Raw genomic sequence first — 14,057 nt, 5'->3', positions numbered from 1 at the left:
CTACATCGCACTTCCTTTGCACGGGGTTGTTAATTAAAAGTGATGTGATCATTAATGTGTGTTGAATTTACAATTTACTGGAATCGTGTTGTCTAGTCGATTAGGGCATGGGCTTTGATTCTACCTTTGCTCCGCGGCGCTCGCCTGACTCGGGTGGGCCATGGCTAGGGGTGCGTTCCGTTAGCGGAGTCGGTTGCAGGTCGGGCTTTAGGGTGGCCTTCGGTCGGACGACGTCAGTATATATTACCTTAGTTAATTTCCATACAAAATATATTTTTGAATCTTTTAATTGTTTTTTTTAGTTAAATAATAGTTTAAATATGAAATGTCTTGTACAAACATGTTGTTTTCTGGAGTGTGTGTATGCCACAATGTTATTTTGTGTGGTTGTAAAGGTGACTTTCAGAAATTGAATATGTAAATTATTTATCTAGATTAGCCTGAATGCACTATACCTGTTTCCCATAAAGGTAACCTCTATTTTAACTACCTATATAATAATGGAGATACATACCTTTTTTACGGAAGCGTTGAACTGCCTTTGTCATGATTCTGTCTAAAACTGGACTGGCAGGGGAATATGCTACCCTGAAAAGAAGAAAGCTCTTTGTTGCTTCTGAAGTCTTATTTCAATCAGAGTCAAGCCCGCAGTGCAGGAGGCAGTAAGAATAGTAGGGATAATCTCTCCCATATCGCTGAATATCTCTTTTATTTTATAGTGAGAATTTTTTTTATTCATAACCTGTTGTTTGTTTTATATATTCTGTAGAAAAAATACACTATTATGGTGCCAAGTTTCAGAAAATTGGCTTAAAAACCTATTCAGTGCTACTTTTTTCCCCCCATCCTCTTCTGATTTTTTTTTATTTTATGTAAATAATTGTTACTTAAAAGAAATTCACATTTTTTAATATCATTCTTCACTGCCTATGCTTACGAAACATAATACATAGTAAAAAATCTAACATAAAATTACACTGAATATATTTATTTTTTAAGTTTTCATTATATTTTTTTCCTTTAATTTTGTCTACTGGCTTACTCAGATCTAAACAGACTAATTAATTTTATTTATGTTGACCAGTGTCGCTGCTCTTCATATCTACCGCCGCGGACTCACTGCGTAAACCACCCCCCGTGCACCAATTTTTTTTCTTTTCCTAACCTAACTAAAACTAAGTGTATTTAGTTTGGGAGGGGTCTGGGTTAGGGAAGATTCTAGGTGCACCTGTTCTTTGCTTGCTTGTTATATGTGTTCCCCCTACTTTCGACCAAAATCCTGCATTCCCCTCCCTTCCACCAACATGGTTGACGGACCCCAGTGACCCTGGTGGCGCTTGGCATTGGCTCTTGGAGGAGGACGACCTTGAGCTGAAGTACTTTAAACAAGAGGTAGTTTTGATTATATCATATGTCTCAAGAAACTTCAGTAACAGACAATAAAGATAAATATGCAAACACGCAGAAAACAATCCTAAAATAAGGCGATGTAAAAAAAATACAGCACATATAATTCTGTGGAAGAGATTAGCAAAAAAAAAATAGTAACAGTACAGACGTACACAGTGCGCTAACGACGCTAAGAACATGTAACGTGCCGCTGCGCTCAATATGAAATTTCGTCTAAAGAACAAATATAGATTGGCCGTGGAAGCGCCAGGCACAAACAGTACTAAACACATTACCCATAGGGGCACAGCGCACGCACAAAAAAATTTATGATTAACCTCCTTAAAACTTGGTAAGGTTATGTGGATCGTGATCAAGGATAAGAAAATAATAAGATCTGGTTTGGTTTACATTGGCATTTACTTAATGATTTTGTTGCTGTTATTTCTACTTTACAAACCTTATTCCACTGAAGATAACCCATGGCATTACAGCCGAAACAAAATACCAAGAAAATTGTTGACCTTATTTGCTATACTTAATACATTAAATCTTGTTAAACAATAAACCAAATGGGAGGCCCCGGGGCGAGATATTATAATAAGTAACAATGGTTATACTTGACTGAATTTAAGGTCATTTGGTTTCTTAACTTTACAGGCCATTGAATATTGAGCGCGCAGGCTCTTCATAAGACAAATTATAAAAAAAAATTACATTTACTCGTTAAATGAATAAAAGTGTCCTGAAACTGGTTGTTCAGAATTATAAATTATTTTAGGGTTTATTCCACTCAGGGAAAAATATGTTGAAAACTGTAACTCTTGAGAAATTCTCCGATTGCAGGAGGCGATGAATTTCGGTGAACTAATTCATGAACTGCATGGGAGTTCAATTTGGAGCGGAATCTCTCATCCTAGTTCTTGATCCCCGCCTAAGCTGCGGGGTGGAGTAGATCAGGTCGGTCCCTGGAGATGGCCAGGTGATGCGCGACGCGGAAGATTGCTGTCGCCATGAAGAATAATAAGTAAAGACAAAAAAAACTATTTCAAAAAATAAACTATTTCGGGCAGCAAGAAAAATTATAAATTGAGTGCTAAGGCACATGGCCTTGTCGATAACCAACTACATGCTTTAGAGAAAGCCGTTCACGACTTTTCAGAAGCGCGTTGTCTCGGGCTGCGAAGAGAGATCCGCCCTTACCGCGTGCTGCCTGCCGAATCGTCAAAAATGGCGCCGGCTCGCCTAATTAAAGCTGTCTTTGGTCGCCTGTCCAGGGGAGGGGCTTCGGAAAACCCGAAGGGAACCCGAATGGTTCCGAAAGAAAAAAAGGGGCTCCGGCGACCTATCGACTGAGTGTGAGGTCGACTGTTTCTCCTGGTGGGGATAGGGTGGTCAGTAGAGCGCTCTCGCTCTCAGCTGGTTCGTCCTTTCGCCGCTAGATGGCGTGGGCATGCAGATCGGAGTCTCGCAGAGACCATCGCGGCACTTGGTGGCCGCCATTTTGCAAGTGGGGGGGATTTTGGCCTTGAGGTTGGTCATTGCCGCGGCTGGCCGATGACCGCTGTGGACCAGGACGGGGTGGGGGGTATGTCCGGTGAATGACCTGCCCTGGGAGACTTCGCCGGCCAGGCGTCGGGACGTGCGGCGGAGCTTGAAAAAAGGACACCAAAACGTGTTAGAGACCGCAAACTTCAGCACACCTCCGAGAAGGGGTGGAGGCGACCATGGGAAGCTTAGGGCGGCTACTTTCGTCACGCGTAGCGCTAAACTCGTGACGAGACGCGACGGCCAGTGGATACCGTTGCTGATGATAGCCCTGTAGTCGGCTAGACCCAGCAAATTTGGTGGGAAACGGCGGTGAGAGCACTATACTGCTCAACAAGCTAACCTGCCGGTACACTCGACCGAACAAGTTTGGATGGGGGCGAAAGCAGCGGGCGAAGGAGGAAAATTGAAGTTATAAAAAAAATTTAAAATTTTGTAAAACTAAGAAAATAAAAAAAATCTTGCCTAAAGTAGCACTGATTCGGCACAAACAGACAAAAAAAAAAGACATTGAACCACACAACGATGAACAGAATAACCCAATTATGAGATCAACAAATAAGATATTCTAAATACTACAAAGAAAACACATACGAACACAGTTGTAGGTTCCTAAGACAACAGTTGCGATGTTTTGGAAACACACTTCACACTTAACATGTGTTTGTTTTCAGACCATTTGCTTAATTAAACAACACTGCGACACAGTGTGCTGCAATATGTGTAGTCGTCGAGCTATTGCGGGACTGGTGGTCCGTATGCCAGAAATGGGCATCGACCCAAGGGCCCGTGAATAGTTTCAGGCTATGGAGTGCCATCTATTATCTCTAAAAAAAAAAAAAAAAAAAGTATATGTGTGGTTATCTGTGAAAAAAGATTATACTGAGTTACTTCTAAAGTGAGTTGAATTAGTTTCCTTGGTGGTGTTGGGGTAAAATGCTAGCTGCAACACTGCCCTGTTCGCCTAGGTACTCATGGAGCCAGCCGTTGGTCCAGGGGACTCGTCCCCTCCACAAGCCTTGTCCCCGTTTTCGGTAAAGGGAGCGGAGAAGTGGCTCACGGTCTAGGAATCCCCCGAACACAAACATCACAATGTTTGCAATAAATCTCTAACAACTTCAATTAATTTAAAAAAAAAAAAAAAAAACTTTTCACTGCGCAGCTACCTCCGTGCGAAAATAATGTTACGAATGTGAGCAAGGCCGCGACACGTGCAGGTGCACAGCTGGCTGACATCATGCGGCCGCGCAACATGAGAAGTTCCGCGCGCACCTGGGTCGCCGCTTCCCCTCCCTCCAGCCCTCAGCTCCCCGCGCGGCGCTGTTAGTTTGGCATCCGAGACCTGACAGCTGCGGAGTTACGCGAGCCGCCGACACGTGTTTCGAGAGATTTCTGCGGTCGGGTCGGCGCGGAATTATGCGACTGGCCTCAGCCGCGCTCGTGATTTCTTGAAAGCGCCTGGGCTGATATATAAGACGAGGACGCCGGCCTGTGAGGGAGTCGGAATTCAGTCGGGAGTTCTCCCGCGGCGGAGTTTCCGGGGCGATAGTGCCGCGGGTGCGGCAGAGTTGCTAAGTCCTTGGACGAAGGTTCCAGGGCAGGGAGTGAGTGAGTGAGTGGAGTCGGGAGTTTTCCCGCGGCGGAGTTTCCGGGAAATAAAGCGGCGAAGTCCCTGGACGAAGGTTCCAGGAGTTCAGTTCCGGGCGATAGTGTCGCGGACGCGGCGGAGTCCCGAGCGAAGTTCCGAGCGAGGCGTCGGGCGGATCCTCGGCGAAGGCAAGTGCGTCGACGGCGGCGGAGTGAGGCGACGGAGTCCCGCGGCAGTGGCCCACGAGGGGTGCTGCTGCGAGAGTTGCGCCAGAGGTGCGGCCCAGCGAGGTGTGTGGATTGTAAAAACGAGTGACTGGGGAATAGACATTTCTTTAAGTGTAGTTAATTATTTACCATTTTAAAAGATTATTTGTAATTGACATAAGTAGTGGCCATCAATAAAACTGTGTAGTGATAAAATCTTTAATTGGGCTATCATTTACGAACCCAGTAAATCGTAACAATAACTAAAATATCCAGAACACTAAATTAATTATACTTAATATTTATTAATTAATTAAAACCTACCAGAAAACTACTACAATCTCACGAATACATAAACACACAGTGAATTCTCTGACCTCCCATTTTTCACTTAGAAACTGTGCCACAGCCGAGACCTTAATAATAACAAAAACAGCCAAAATGGTTCAGTACTCTTCTTTACACATAAACCATTCAAATCGTAGCTCTAATATTTCACCATTGGAGGTTATGCGTGGCATTGCCCCACCTGGTGCACCCGGCGGGCTCCATGGTTTGATGCCCTCATCTGGAATTCGGCTCTCAGGTCTCGGCTATTGCGGTGGTGATAGCCCAGGTATGCCAGCAACGACGGGCTGGGACTGTTTCATTAAGCAGCTATTCTGAGTGAGCAGTCGAGCCCTAGCTGTGTACATGTTGGACTAGCTGCGGACTGAGAACTGAGGCAGACGTGTATTCCTTCGCTCTCGCATCATTACGACCAGCAATCAAACCTCGCTTAAGTCGAAGCTGGCTTTCGAGACGTCGGCGCCTAATTACAGCTTCGTCACGAATCCAGCCTTTCCCTTCGGCGAGCCCTCCGTCGTGGAGCAGGAAACTGAGCCGCGGAATGGCAGGTCACCTGGAACTGGGTTCGTGGGCGAGAATGAATCCTTCGCACTGGTCATCATGAGAGCACCTTTGTTCGTCTTGGAGGTGGTGTGGAGGTGCACCTATGGAGATAATCTGCGCTACCTGCTAGAGCGTAGCAGCTGCCAAAAGGCCCCAGTACTGGAGCTCCTCCGTAATAACCCTTGCAGCAGTTTGCAGGTCTACATGCGGAGCCAACGCTAGCCAACTAACTATGAGAATCCACAGTCAATTGTGGTTGCCGACCCCATCCTTTAAATCTCTTGGGACACCTAAGAGGCTTGAGAGACAGTAACCTCGCCTGCCACAGAGGCCCAGTCTGCTCTAGAGCTGAGGGAGAATAGCACCCAGATAGCCTGGCCAGCAGAACATTGGCATGCCCAGACACAAGCAGACCTCCCGGCGGAGGGCCGCAGTGGATGTGCCCAAAATGCATTTATAACTGCAGAGAAAGTTATCACATTTGCCCTGTCTGCCGCCTCCATTATTTCCCTGCAGGGTGACACAGACTACCCCTTCCAAGTAGAGGTGGTCCCAGCTGCGCGGATAATCGGATGGCATGGAGGCGTGCAGCAGCAGCAGTCGCTGAGGAAGAAGGATCCCTGGCACTTTGTCATCCTTCCGGGTGGCAGAGGGGCTAGGCTACCTGTCAATGATGTAGTTGCTGCCCTGAAAGATCCGGGAAACCCCCGATGAAATGCTTTTACATCATCAGTTGGGCCACAATGTACCCTACCGAGTGGCCTACAAGTATTTACGTGAAGCCACTCTCATGTGCTCAAGGCTAGTATTACAAACAAGAACGCTTACTAGGCGATGGAGGCATCGCACACCAAGTCACAGCAATCAAAAAGCCCATGCTGCACCATATGTCGAGTGAGGCAGTGCTGGAGCTGACAGCAATGCTAGATTCAACACTGCCCCACCTGCCGAGGTACACACGGAGTAAGCCCTTGGGTCTAGGGGACTCTGTCCCTCCGCAGGCCTTGGCCCTGCTCGGTAAATGGAAAAATGAAGGTCGCTCAGAGTAGATGTATTTGGTTCGTATGGGGGCACCGGTGGGTGGTGGGGGATCGGGGATCCGATCCAGCCACCTTAACGCTTCGCTTCATCAGCCATGTTGGATTATGTCACTTCCTTCGACCATACACACACGAAAAAGTGTCCCGTTATGTTCATCAGCCATGTACGCACGAAAAAGTGGCCCGTTACGTTCATCAGCCATGCACGCACGAAAAAGTATCCCGTTACGTTCATCACCCATGTTGGATTACGTCACTTCCGCCGGCCATACACGCACGAAAAAGTGTCCCGTTATGTTCATCAGCCATGTACGCACGAAAAAATGTCCCGTTACGTAACGAACGAACGGAGGAGGACGGACAGACCAGCTCGCCAGGACGTCTCGCTCTGAAAAGTATTAGGCGGTAATAAACAGCCAGGAGGTAACGAATATAAGCCTACTTCTACACGTGTTATGAACGCCGGATACATACGGCCAGGCAACCATGTGTTTTGGCGCGATCTACTTCCACGACGCGCAACGGCACCGGCAAGTTTTTATTACTACCTCCTCTCAAGTTCTGATCTCCTAATACTTCACAGCAGAGAAGCGCTGTTGGTCGGAGCCTGTAGGTACTTCCTTCGCACACCTAACCTAACCTAACCTAACCTAAACTAACCTCACCTAACCTAATCCATATGCTAATCTATGCTAACCTAACCTAACCTAACCTAACCTAAACTAAACTAAACTAACCTCACCTAACCTAATCCATATGCTAATCTATGCTAACCTAGCCTAACCTAACCTAACCTAACCTAACCTAACCTAAACTAACCTAACCTAACCTAATCCATATGCTAATCTATGCTATGCTAACCTAACCTAACCTAACCTAAACTAAACTAAACTAAACTAAACCTAACTAAACCTAACCTAACCTAACCTAACCTAACCTAACCTAACCTAATCCATATGCTAATCTATGCTAACCTAACCTAACCTAACCTAACCTAATCCATATGCTAATCTATGCTAACCTAACCTAAACTAAACTAAACTAAACTAACCTAACCTAATCCATATGCTAATCTATGCTAACCTAACCTAACCTAAACTAAACTAAACTAAACTAAACTAAACTAAACTAAACCTAACCTAACCTAACCTAACCTAACCTACCCAAACCTAACCTAACCTAACCTAACCTAACCTAATCCATATGCTAATCTATGCTAACCTAACCTAACCTAACCTAACCTAATCCATATGCTAATCTATGCTAACCTAACCTAACCTAACCTAACCTAATCCATATGCTAATCTATGCTAACCTAACCTAATCCATGCCAATCTATGCTAATCCATGTCAATCTATGCCAATCCGTATGCCAATCTATGCTAATTCGTATACCAATCTATGCTAACCTGTATGCCAATCTATGCTAATCCGTATGCCAATCTATGCTAATTTATATGTTAATCCATGCTAATCCATTTGCCATTTTGTATTTCTAGTAATTTCCACCAACTTCGAATCGTGACGTCACCGTTGCACTTTTCGTCACGGCCGCCATCTTGGATTCGAATTTTTTTTCGAACTTCAACTTTTCGAAATTTGATGTAAACATCAGCCGCCATCTTTTGCCTTCCTTAATACATACCTAAGACGTCACATTTGAAATTAAAATTATTATACAGCCACCATCTTTAATTCCAGCACAGACTACCAGATGGCGCTAAATTCAAAAATTAGTTGCCATAGGCGAAGCCATCTTGGTCCTCAAGTTGGTTGGTAGATGTCGCTAGTATCGCGCGCCAAATTCAAAAATTAGTTGCCAGAGGCGCCGCCATCTTTAATTCTTAAAGTTACTGCCGGAGCACGCCACCGTCGCCATCTTTAATTCTTAAATTTACTGCCGGATGTCGCCAAGTCGGTAGCCTGTATTCACCAAGTTCTCTGTTGCCGCCATCTTTAATTCATAAAGTCGCTACCAGATGGCGCCACTGTCGGCCATCTTTAGTTCAAGGCATTGTCGCCGGATGATGACAAGTTTGAATTTAAAAAACCTACAAGTGTTATGCAATGTGTAACCAGTCGAGACAAGTCGAGATAAGTTTGGAACATGAAGCCATATTCTAAACTACGTTTAATATATATATGTATGCATTTATATGTTTAGGTTTGATGATAGAGTAATGCAAGGGAATGGCTTTTCATTTATATTTGCGACAAACAAACCATCCATCCGATTACATTATTCCAAGTAACCATATTGGATGATGACATCACCGTTGCAATTTCCGTTACGGCCGACATCTTTAAATATATTATCCGAGTTTAAAGAAAAAATTTTTTTAAATTTATAAAAAAAAAACTTTTACGACACTGAGCTCGGAGTCCTCGGTTCGAATCTGGTGAGGGCAAAAAAAATGGCGACCGATCCTTCCCTCGTGGTGGCTGCAGGCAGACTGACTCCCACCACTTTTTTTTCAAAGTATATATAATTTCATCTAGTATGATGCCATGTCCGCCATCTTGTCTTCGATGCTGGAAGCCATCATCATTGTATCGTCAGCGAGAGTACGCTGGCGCCATGTTAGTTTAGTTCTTATCCACTAGAGTGCAGTAATCATTTATTACTGTGACACCAGACATCTTGAAATTTGGCCGCCATCTAGAAAAACCGTAATTATTTAGTTAGGAATTCAGGAAAAAATCCAAAATTCATCAAAATAATCACTCATTAACTTACATATTGATTCGATCCGCTCCAGTCCTTGGTTCGATACTATATCGATGCAATAAAGTTTAATTTTATGGAAAAAAAAAATAATAATTTCAAGAAACCATGTTCAACATTCTTAAAGAGAAATAAATCCTCTACTACCATCATCCTATCAGACATCAAGACCAACATCTTTGGAATATTCGTAATAATTAACCTAGAAATTCAGGAAAAATTTAAAAATTCATTAAATAAATTTGCAAACAATATACTGATTAATTAGGTCGACTAAGGTCCTTGGCACGATCCTGGACGAAGCTAAAATATAATTTAATTTAAATACCAGAAAAGTGTAAGGTTCGAGAAATAAAACACCACAAAGTCTTTTACAAACATAATATTTATTACACAATTTCTATCCTACTACAGGATTACTTGCGAAAGCCAGCAATCTTATAAACATTTAGCCCTGCATAGACGTGCAACGACTACTTCTTAGCTCCAACAGCTCCAAATGCTCCAACAGCTCCAACAGCTCCAAATGATCCAACTGCCTTTTCTTTCAACAGCTCCAATGATATTGGGCTACAATGGTACGAGTCTAAGAGACTACGATGCTACAAGGCTACGAGTTTAAAAGGATCTAGCTGGTTCCGAGTTAAACATGACTGTGAGACTGCATGACTAAAAGACCGCATTGCTACGAAACTACATGTCTATGAAGCTACATGGATACAAGTCTACTCGGCTCCAACACGCAATCTACACACAGTACACACAGGAAACTGAACGTACACACAGTACACACAGGAAACGGAACGTACACACAGTACACACAGGAAACGGAACGTACACAAAGTACACACAGGAAACAAAACGTACACACAGTACACTCAGGAAACGGAACGTACACAAAGTACACACAGGAAACAGAACGTACACACAGTACACACAGGAAACTGAACGTACACACAGTACAAACAGGAAACGGAACGTACACACAGTACACACAGGAAATGGAACGTATACACAGTACACACAGGAAACGGAACGTACACACAGTACACACAGGAAACGGAACGTACACACAGTACACACAGGAATCGGAACGTACACACAGTACACATAGGAAACGGAACGTACACACAGTACACACAGGAAACGGAACGTACACAAAGTACACACAGGAAACAAAACGTACACACAGTACACACAGGAAACGGAACGTACACAAAGTACACACAGGAAACAGAACGTACACACAGTACACACAGGAAACTGAACGTACACACAGTACAAACAGGAAACGGAACGTACACACAGTACACACAGGAAATGGAACGTATACACAGTACACACAGGAAACGGAACGTACACACAGTACACACAGGAAACAGAACGTACACACAGTACACACAGGAATCGGAACGTACACACAGTACACTTAGGAAACGGAACGTACACACAGTACACACAGGAAACGGAACGTACATACATTATACACAGGAAACGGAACGTACACACAGTACACACAGGAAACGGAACGTACACACAGTACACACAGGAAACGGAATGATCATACATACAGTAGCGGAAACACACAGGCTTAGTTGGAAATCGGAATACAAGAAATAAAAATATTATATTTTTACTTTCAATATTTAATTACTTCTCAACATTACCCAAATACAAGTAAAAGAAGCCATTATTGTATGTAGCCAGCTCTCCTCAGTTCTTTGATTATGAAGGATATTTCTTTGATGCACGAATAGTTTCCTGCACAAAGCGAGCCATGTAGAAGTCTTAGCCGGTCAACCAATATGTTTGGATCTATCCATGACGTGTAATCAATCTCTTCTACCACCATCTTACTTGCTTGTTTATTATAAATTCTTTTATAATCACAATCGTCCCAGTGATCATAATAAGCATTATCAGATTTATTTATTATAACACGACGTTTCCATCGTTTCGGTCTCAGGACATCGCCACATTCTTCGATCTTGTCAGCTCTAGGTGCTTCATCACAGTCTATGCCTTTGTCAACAGCATCAGAGTCACTGTAACAATCACTGTAGAAGACATCCTCTTCACCCAGATTACCGTATGAATTCGCTATCGATGATGTCGAAGTGTCTTCATCGTCTTCATGCTTCCTTTCTAGGAGTCCATCATTTTTACAAAGAATGGAGGATCTACTGAATATAGGCTTGAATGTATTCTCACTTTTCACGGTGTTGATACTTACATTAGTTTCAGTCTTCCCGAAGCCATTAGCATCCTTCAATTTATGTTCTTCCTCACGATCGGGTGAGCTAATACCATCACGCTCAGGACAAGGAAAATTATTGTCGTAATGCAGATCACTCTTCTTTAGTCTAGTGGATTCATCGGTGTCCTCTATGCCGTAAGTAGTCTTGACTTTACATGTTCTACCATGTCTTTTTAAGCTGTCAATTCGTGTTAACAACCTGCTACAACGATTACAGCTTAACATGTTGCGTAGTGGGTTTCTAGCACAATCATTCTTCTCATGACGTCTAGCATTCCTTCTCATGACTAAATCCTTGCCACAGTATCTACAGTGGCTTCCTTCCGATTCAGCTGCAGATAACAAACCATGATCCATGGTAGCTTCTGTGACTAATGTTAGATACAAACTGTCAGTTTTCTCCAATTGGAACCATTTCTTAAATAGAATTTTTTAAATATTTCATCAGCGAGAGTTAAGTTATCTAATGCAAAGCAAATTGATGCAAGTAGTTCTGGCTGTCATCAAAAGATGTCGCCACGTGTTGCTTGCAGGTAAATAATATCTATTTCATTAATGCGGGATGCGGAATGCTCACTATCGATCGCAAAGGAAGGTTAGTTTCGCTAGACTCCAAGGAGAAGGAAGTTCGACCTTCCTGTTAGTGCTTCTTAGATTTCTCATAGATTATTATTATTCGACTGAGAAATGATTTTTTTAAATATCCACCTGATAAAAATATTACAAGTGATGATTCAGTGGCAGAAGTTCACTAATTAAATGCAACCTTGAATAAAAATTACATGCCTCATTAAGTAAAAAAATCCTTCATGCAGAGATCAATTCCTCATCAGTAACCAGAAGCACTCGGAGAAAACCATCAGATGTCTAGTCAGGAATAATCAAAAGCACCCCGAGAAAACCATCAAAATATTGTCAAGTATAATCAGGAGCACACGGAGAAAACCACAATAATATTGTCAAGAATAATCGGAAGCACACGGAGAAAACTATCAAAATATTGACAATAATAATCAGGAGCACACTAAGAAAACCACCATAATATTGACAAGAACGAACAGGAGCACCCGGAGAAAACTACCATAATATTGACAAGAATAATAAGGAGCACACGGAGAAATCCACCATAATATTGTCAAGAATAAACGGGAGCACACTGAGAAAACCACCATAATATTGACAAGGATAATCGGAAGCACACGGAGAAAACCGCCACAAGTTTTGTTTGATATCATAAAATTACAACAAAAAAAATATTAAAAAATTAAAAATATAAACGAATAAAATTCAAAATCTGATTCTGGCTTGTACTAGAACTCTAACTTTGCACATCAAAGAGAAGTTCACAAGCTAGCAGAATCAGATTTTGAAATTTATTCGTTTATATTTTTAATTTTTTAATATTTTTTTTGTTGTAATTTTATGATATCAAACAAAACTTGTGGCGGTTTTCTCCGTGTGCTTCCGATTATCCTTGTTAATATTATGGTGGTTTTCTCAGTGTGCTCCCGTTTATTCTTGACAATATTATGGTGGATTTCTCCGTGTGCTCCTTATTATTCTTGTCAATATTATGGTAGTTTTCTCCGGGTGCTCCTGTTCGTTCTTGTCAATATTATGGTGGTTTTCTTAGTGTGCTCCTGATTATTATTGTCAATATTTTGATAGTTTTCTCCGTGTGCTTCCGATTATTCTTGACAATATTATTGTGGTTTTCTCCGTGTGCTCCTGATTATACTTGACAATATTTTGATGGTTTTCTCGGGGTGCTTTTGATTATTCCTGACTAGACATCTGATGGTTTTCTCCGAGTGCTTCTGGTTACTGATGAGGAATTGATCTCTGCATGAAGGATTTTTTTACTTAATGAGGCATGTAATTTTTATTCAAGGTTGCATTTAATTAGTGAACTTCTGCCACTGAATCATCACTTGTAATATTTTTATCAGGTGGATATTTAAAAAAATCATTTCTCAGTCGAATAATAATAATCTATGAGAAATCTAAGAAGCACTAACAGGAAGGTCGAACTTCCTTCTCCTTGGAGTCTAGCGAAACTAACCTTCCTTTGCGATCGATAGTGAGCATTCCGCATCCCGCATTAATGAAATAGATATTATTTACCTGCAAGCAACACGTGGCGACATCTTTTGATGACAGCCAGAACTACTTGCATCAATTTGCTTTGCATTAGATAACTTAACTCTCGCTGATGAAATATTTAAAAAATTCTATTTAAGAAATGGTTCCAATTGGAGAAAACTGACAGTTTGTATCTAACATTAGTCACAGAAGCTACCATGGATCATGGTTTGTTATCTGCAGCTGAATCGGAAGGAAGCCACTGTAGATACTGTGGCAAGGATTTTGTCATGAGAAGGAATGCTAGACGTCATGAGAAGAATGATTGTGC

General features: G+C 42.3%; 1 protein-coding gene across 1 annotated transcript in view; it reads right to left on the bottom strand.

Moving 5' to 3' along the window:
* LOC134531922 (phospholipid-transporting ATPase ABCA3-like) overlaps positions 1 to 14,057 on the bottom strand; it is a 163,551-nt gene that overhangs the window by 132,986 nt on the left and 16,508 nt on the right. Inside the window, exon 3 of the mRNA XM_063367968.1 lies at positions 515 to 588. Within this exon, the coding sequence (XP_063224038.1) occupies positions 515 to 588 (74 nt within the window). The remainder of the gene's footprint in view (positions 1 to 514; positions 589 to 14,057) is intronic.

Source organism: Bacillus rossius, chromosome 1 (assembly GCF_032445375.1).
Source record: "Bacillus rossius redtenbacheri isolate Brsri chromosome 1, Brsri_v3, whole genome shotgun sequence".
NCBI lineage: Eukaryota > Metazoa > Arthropoda > Insecta > Phasmatodea > Bacillidae > Bacillus > Bacillus rossius.
Note: the sequence above shows the minus strand (reverse complement) of the source record. Positions and strands in the feature narration are given on the sequence as shown.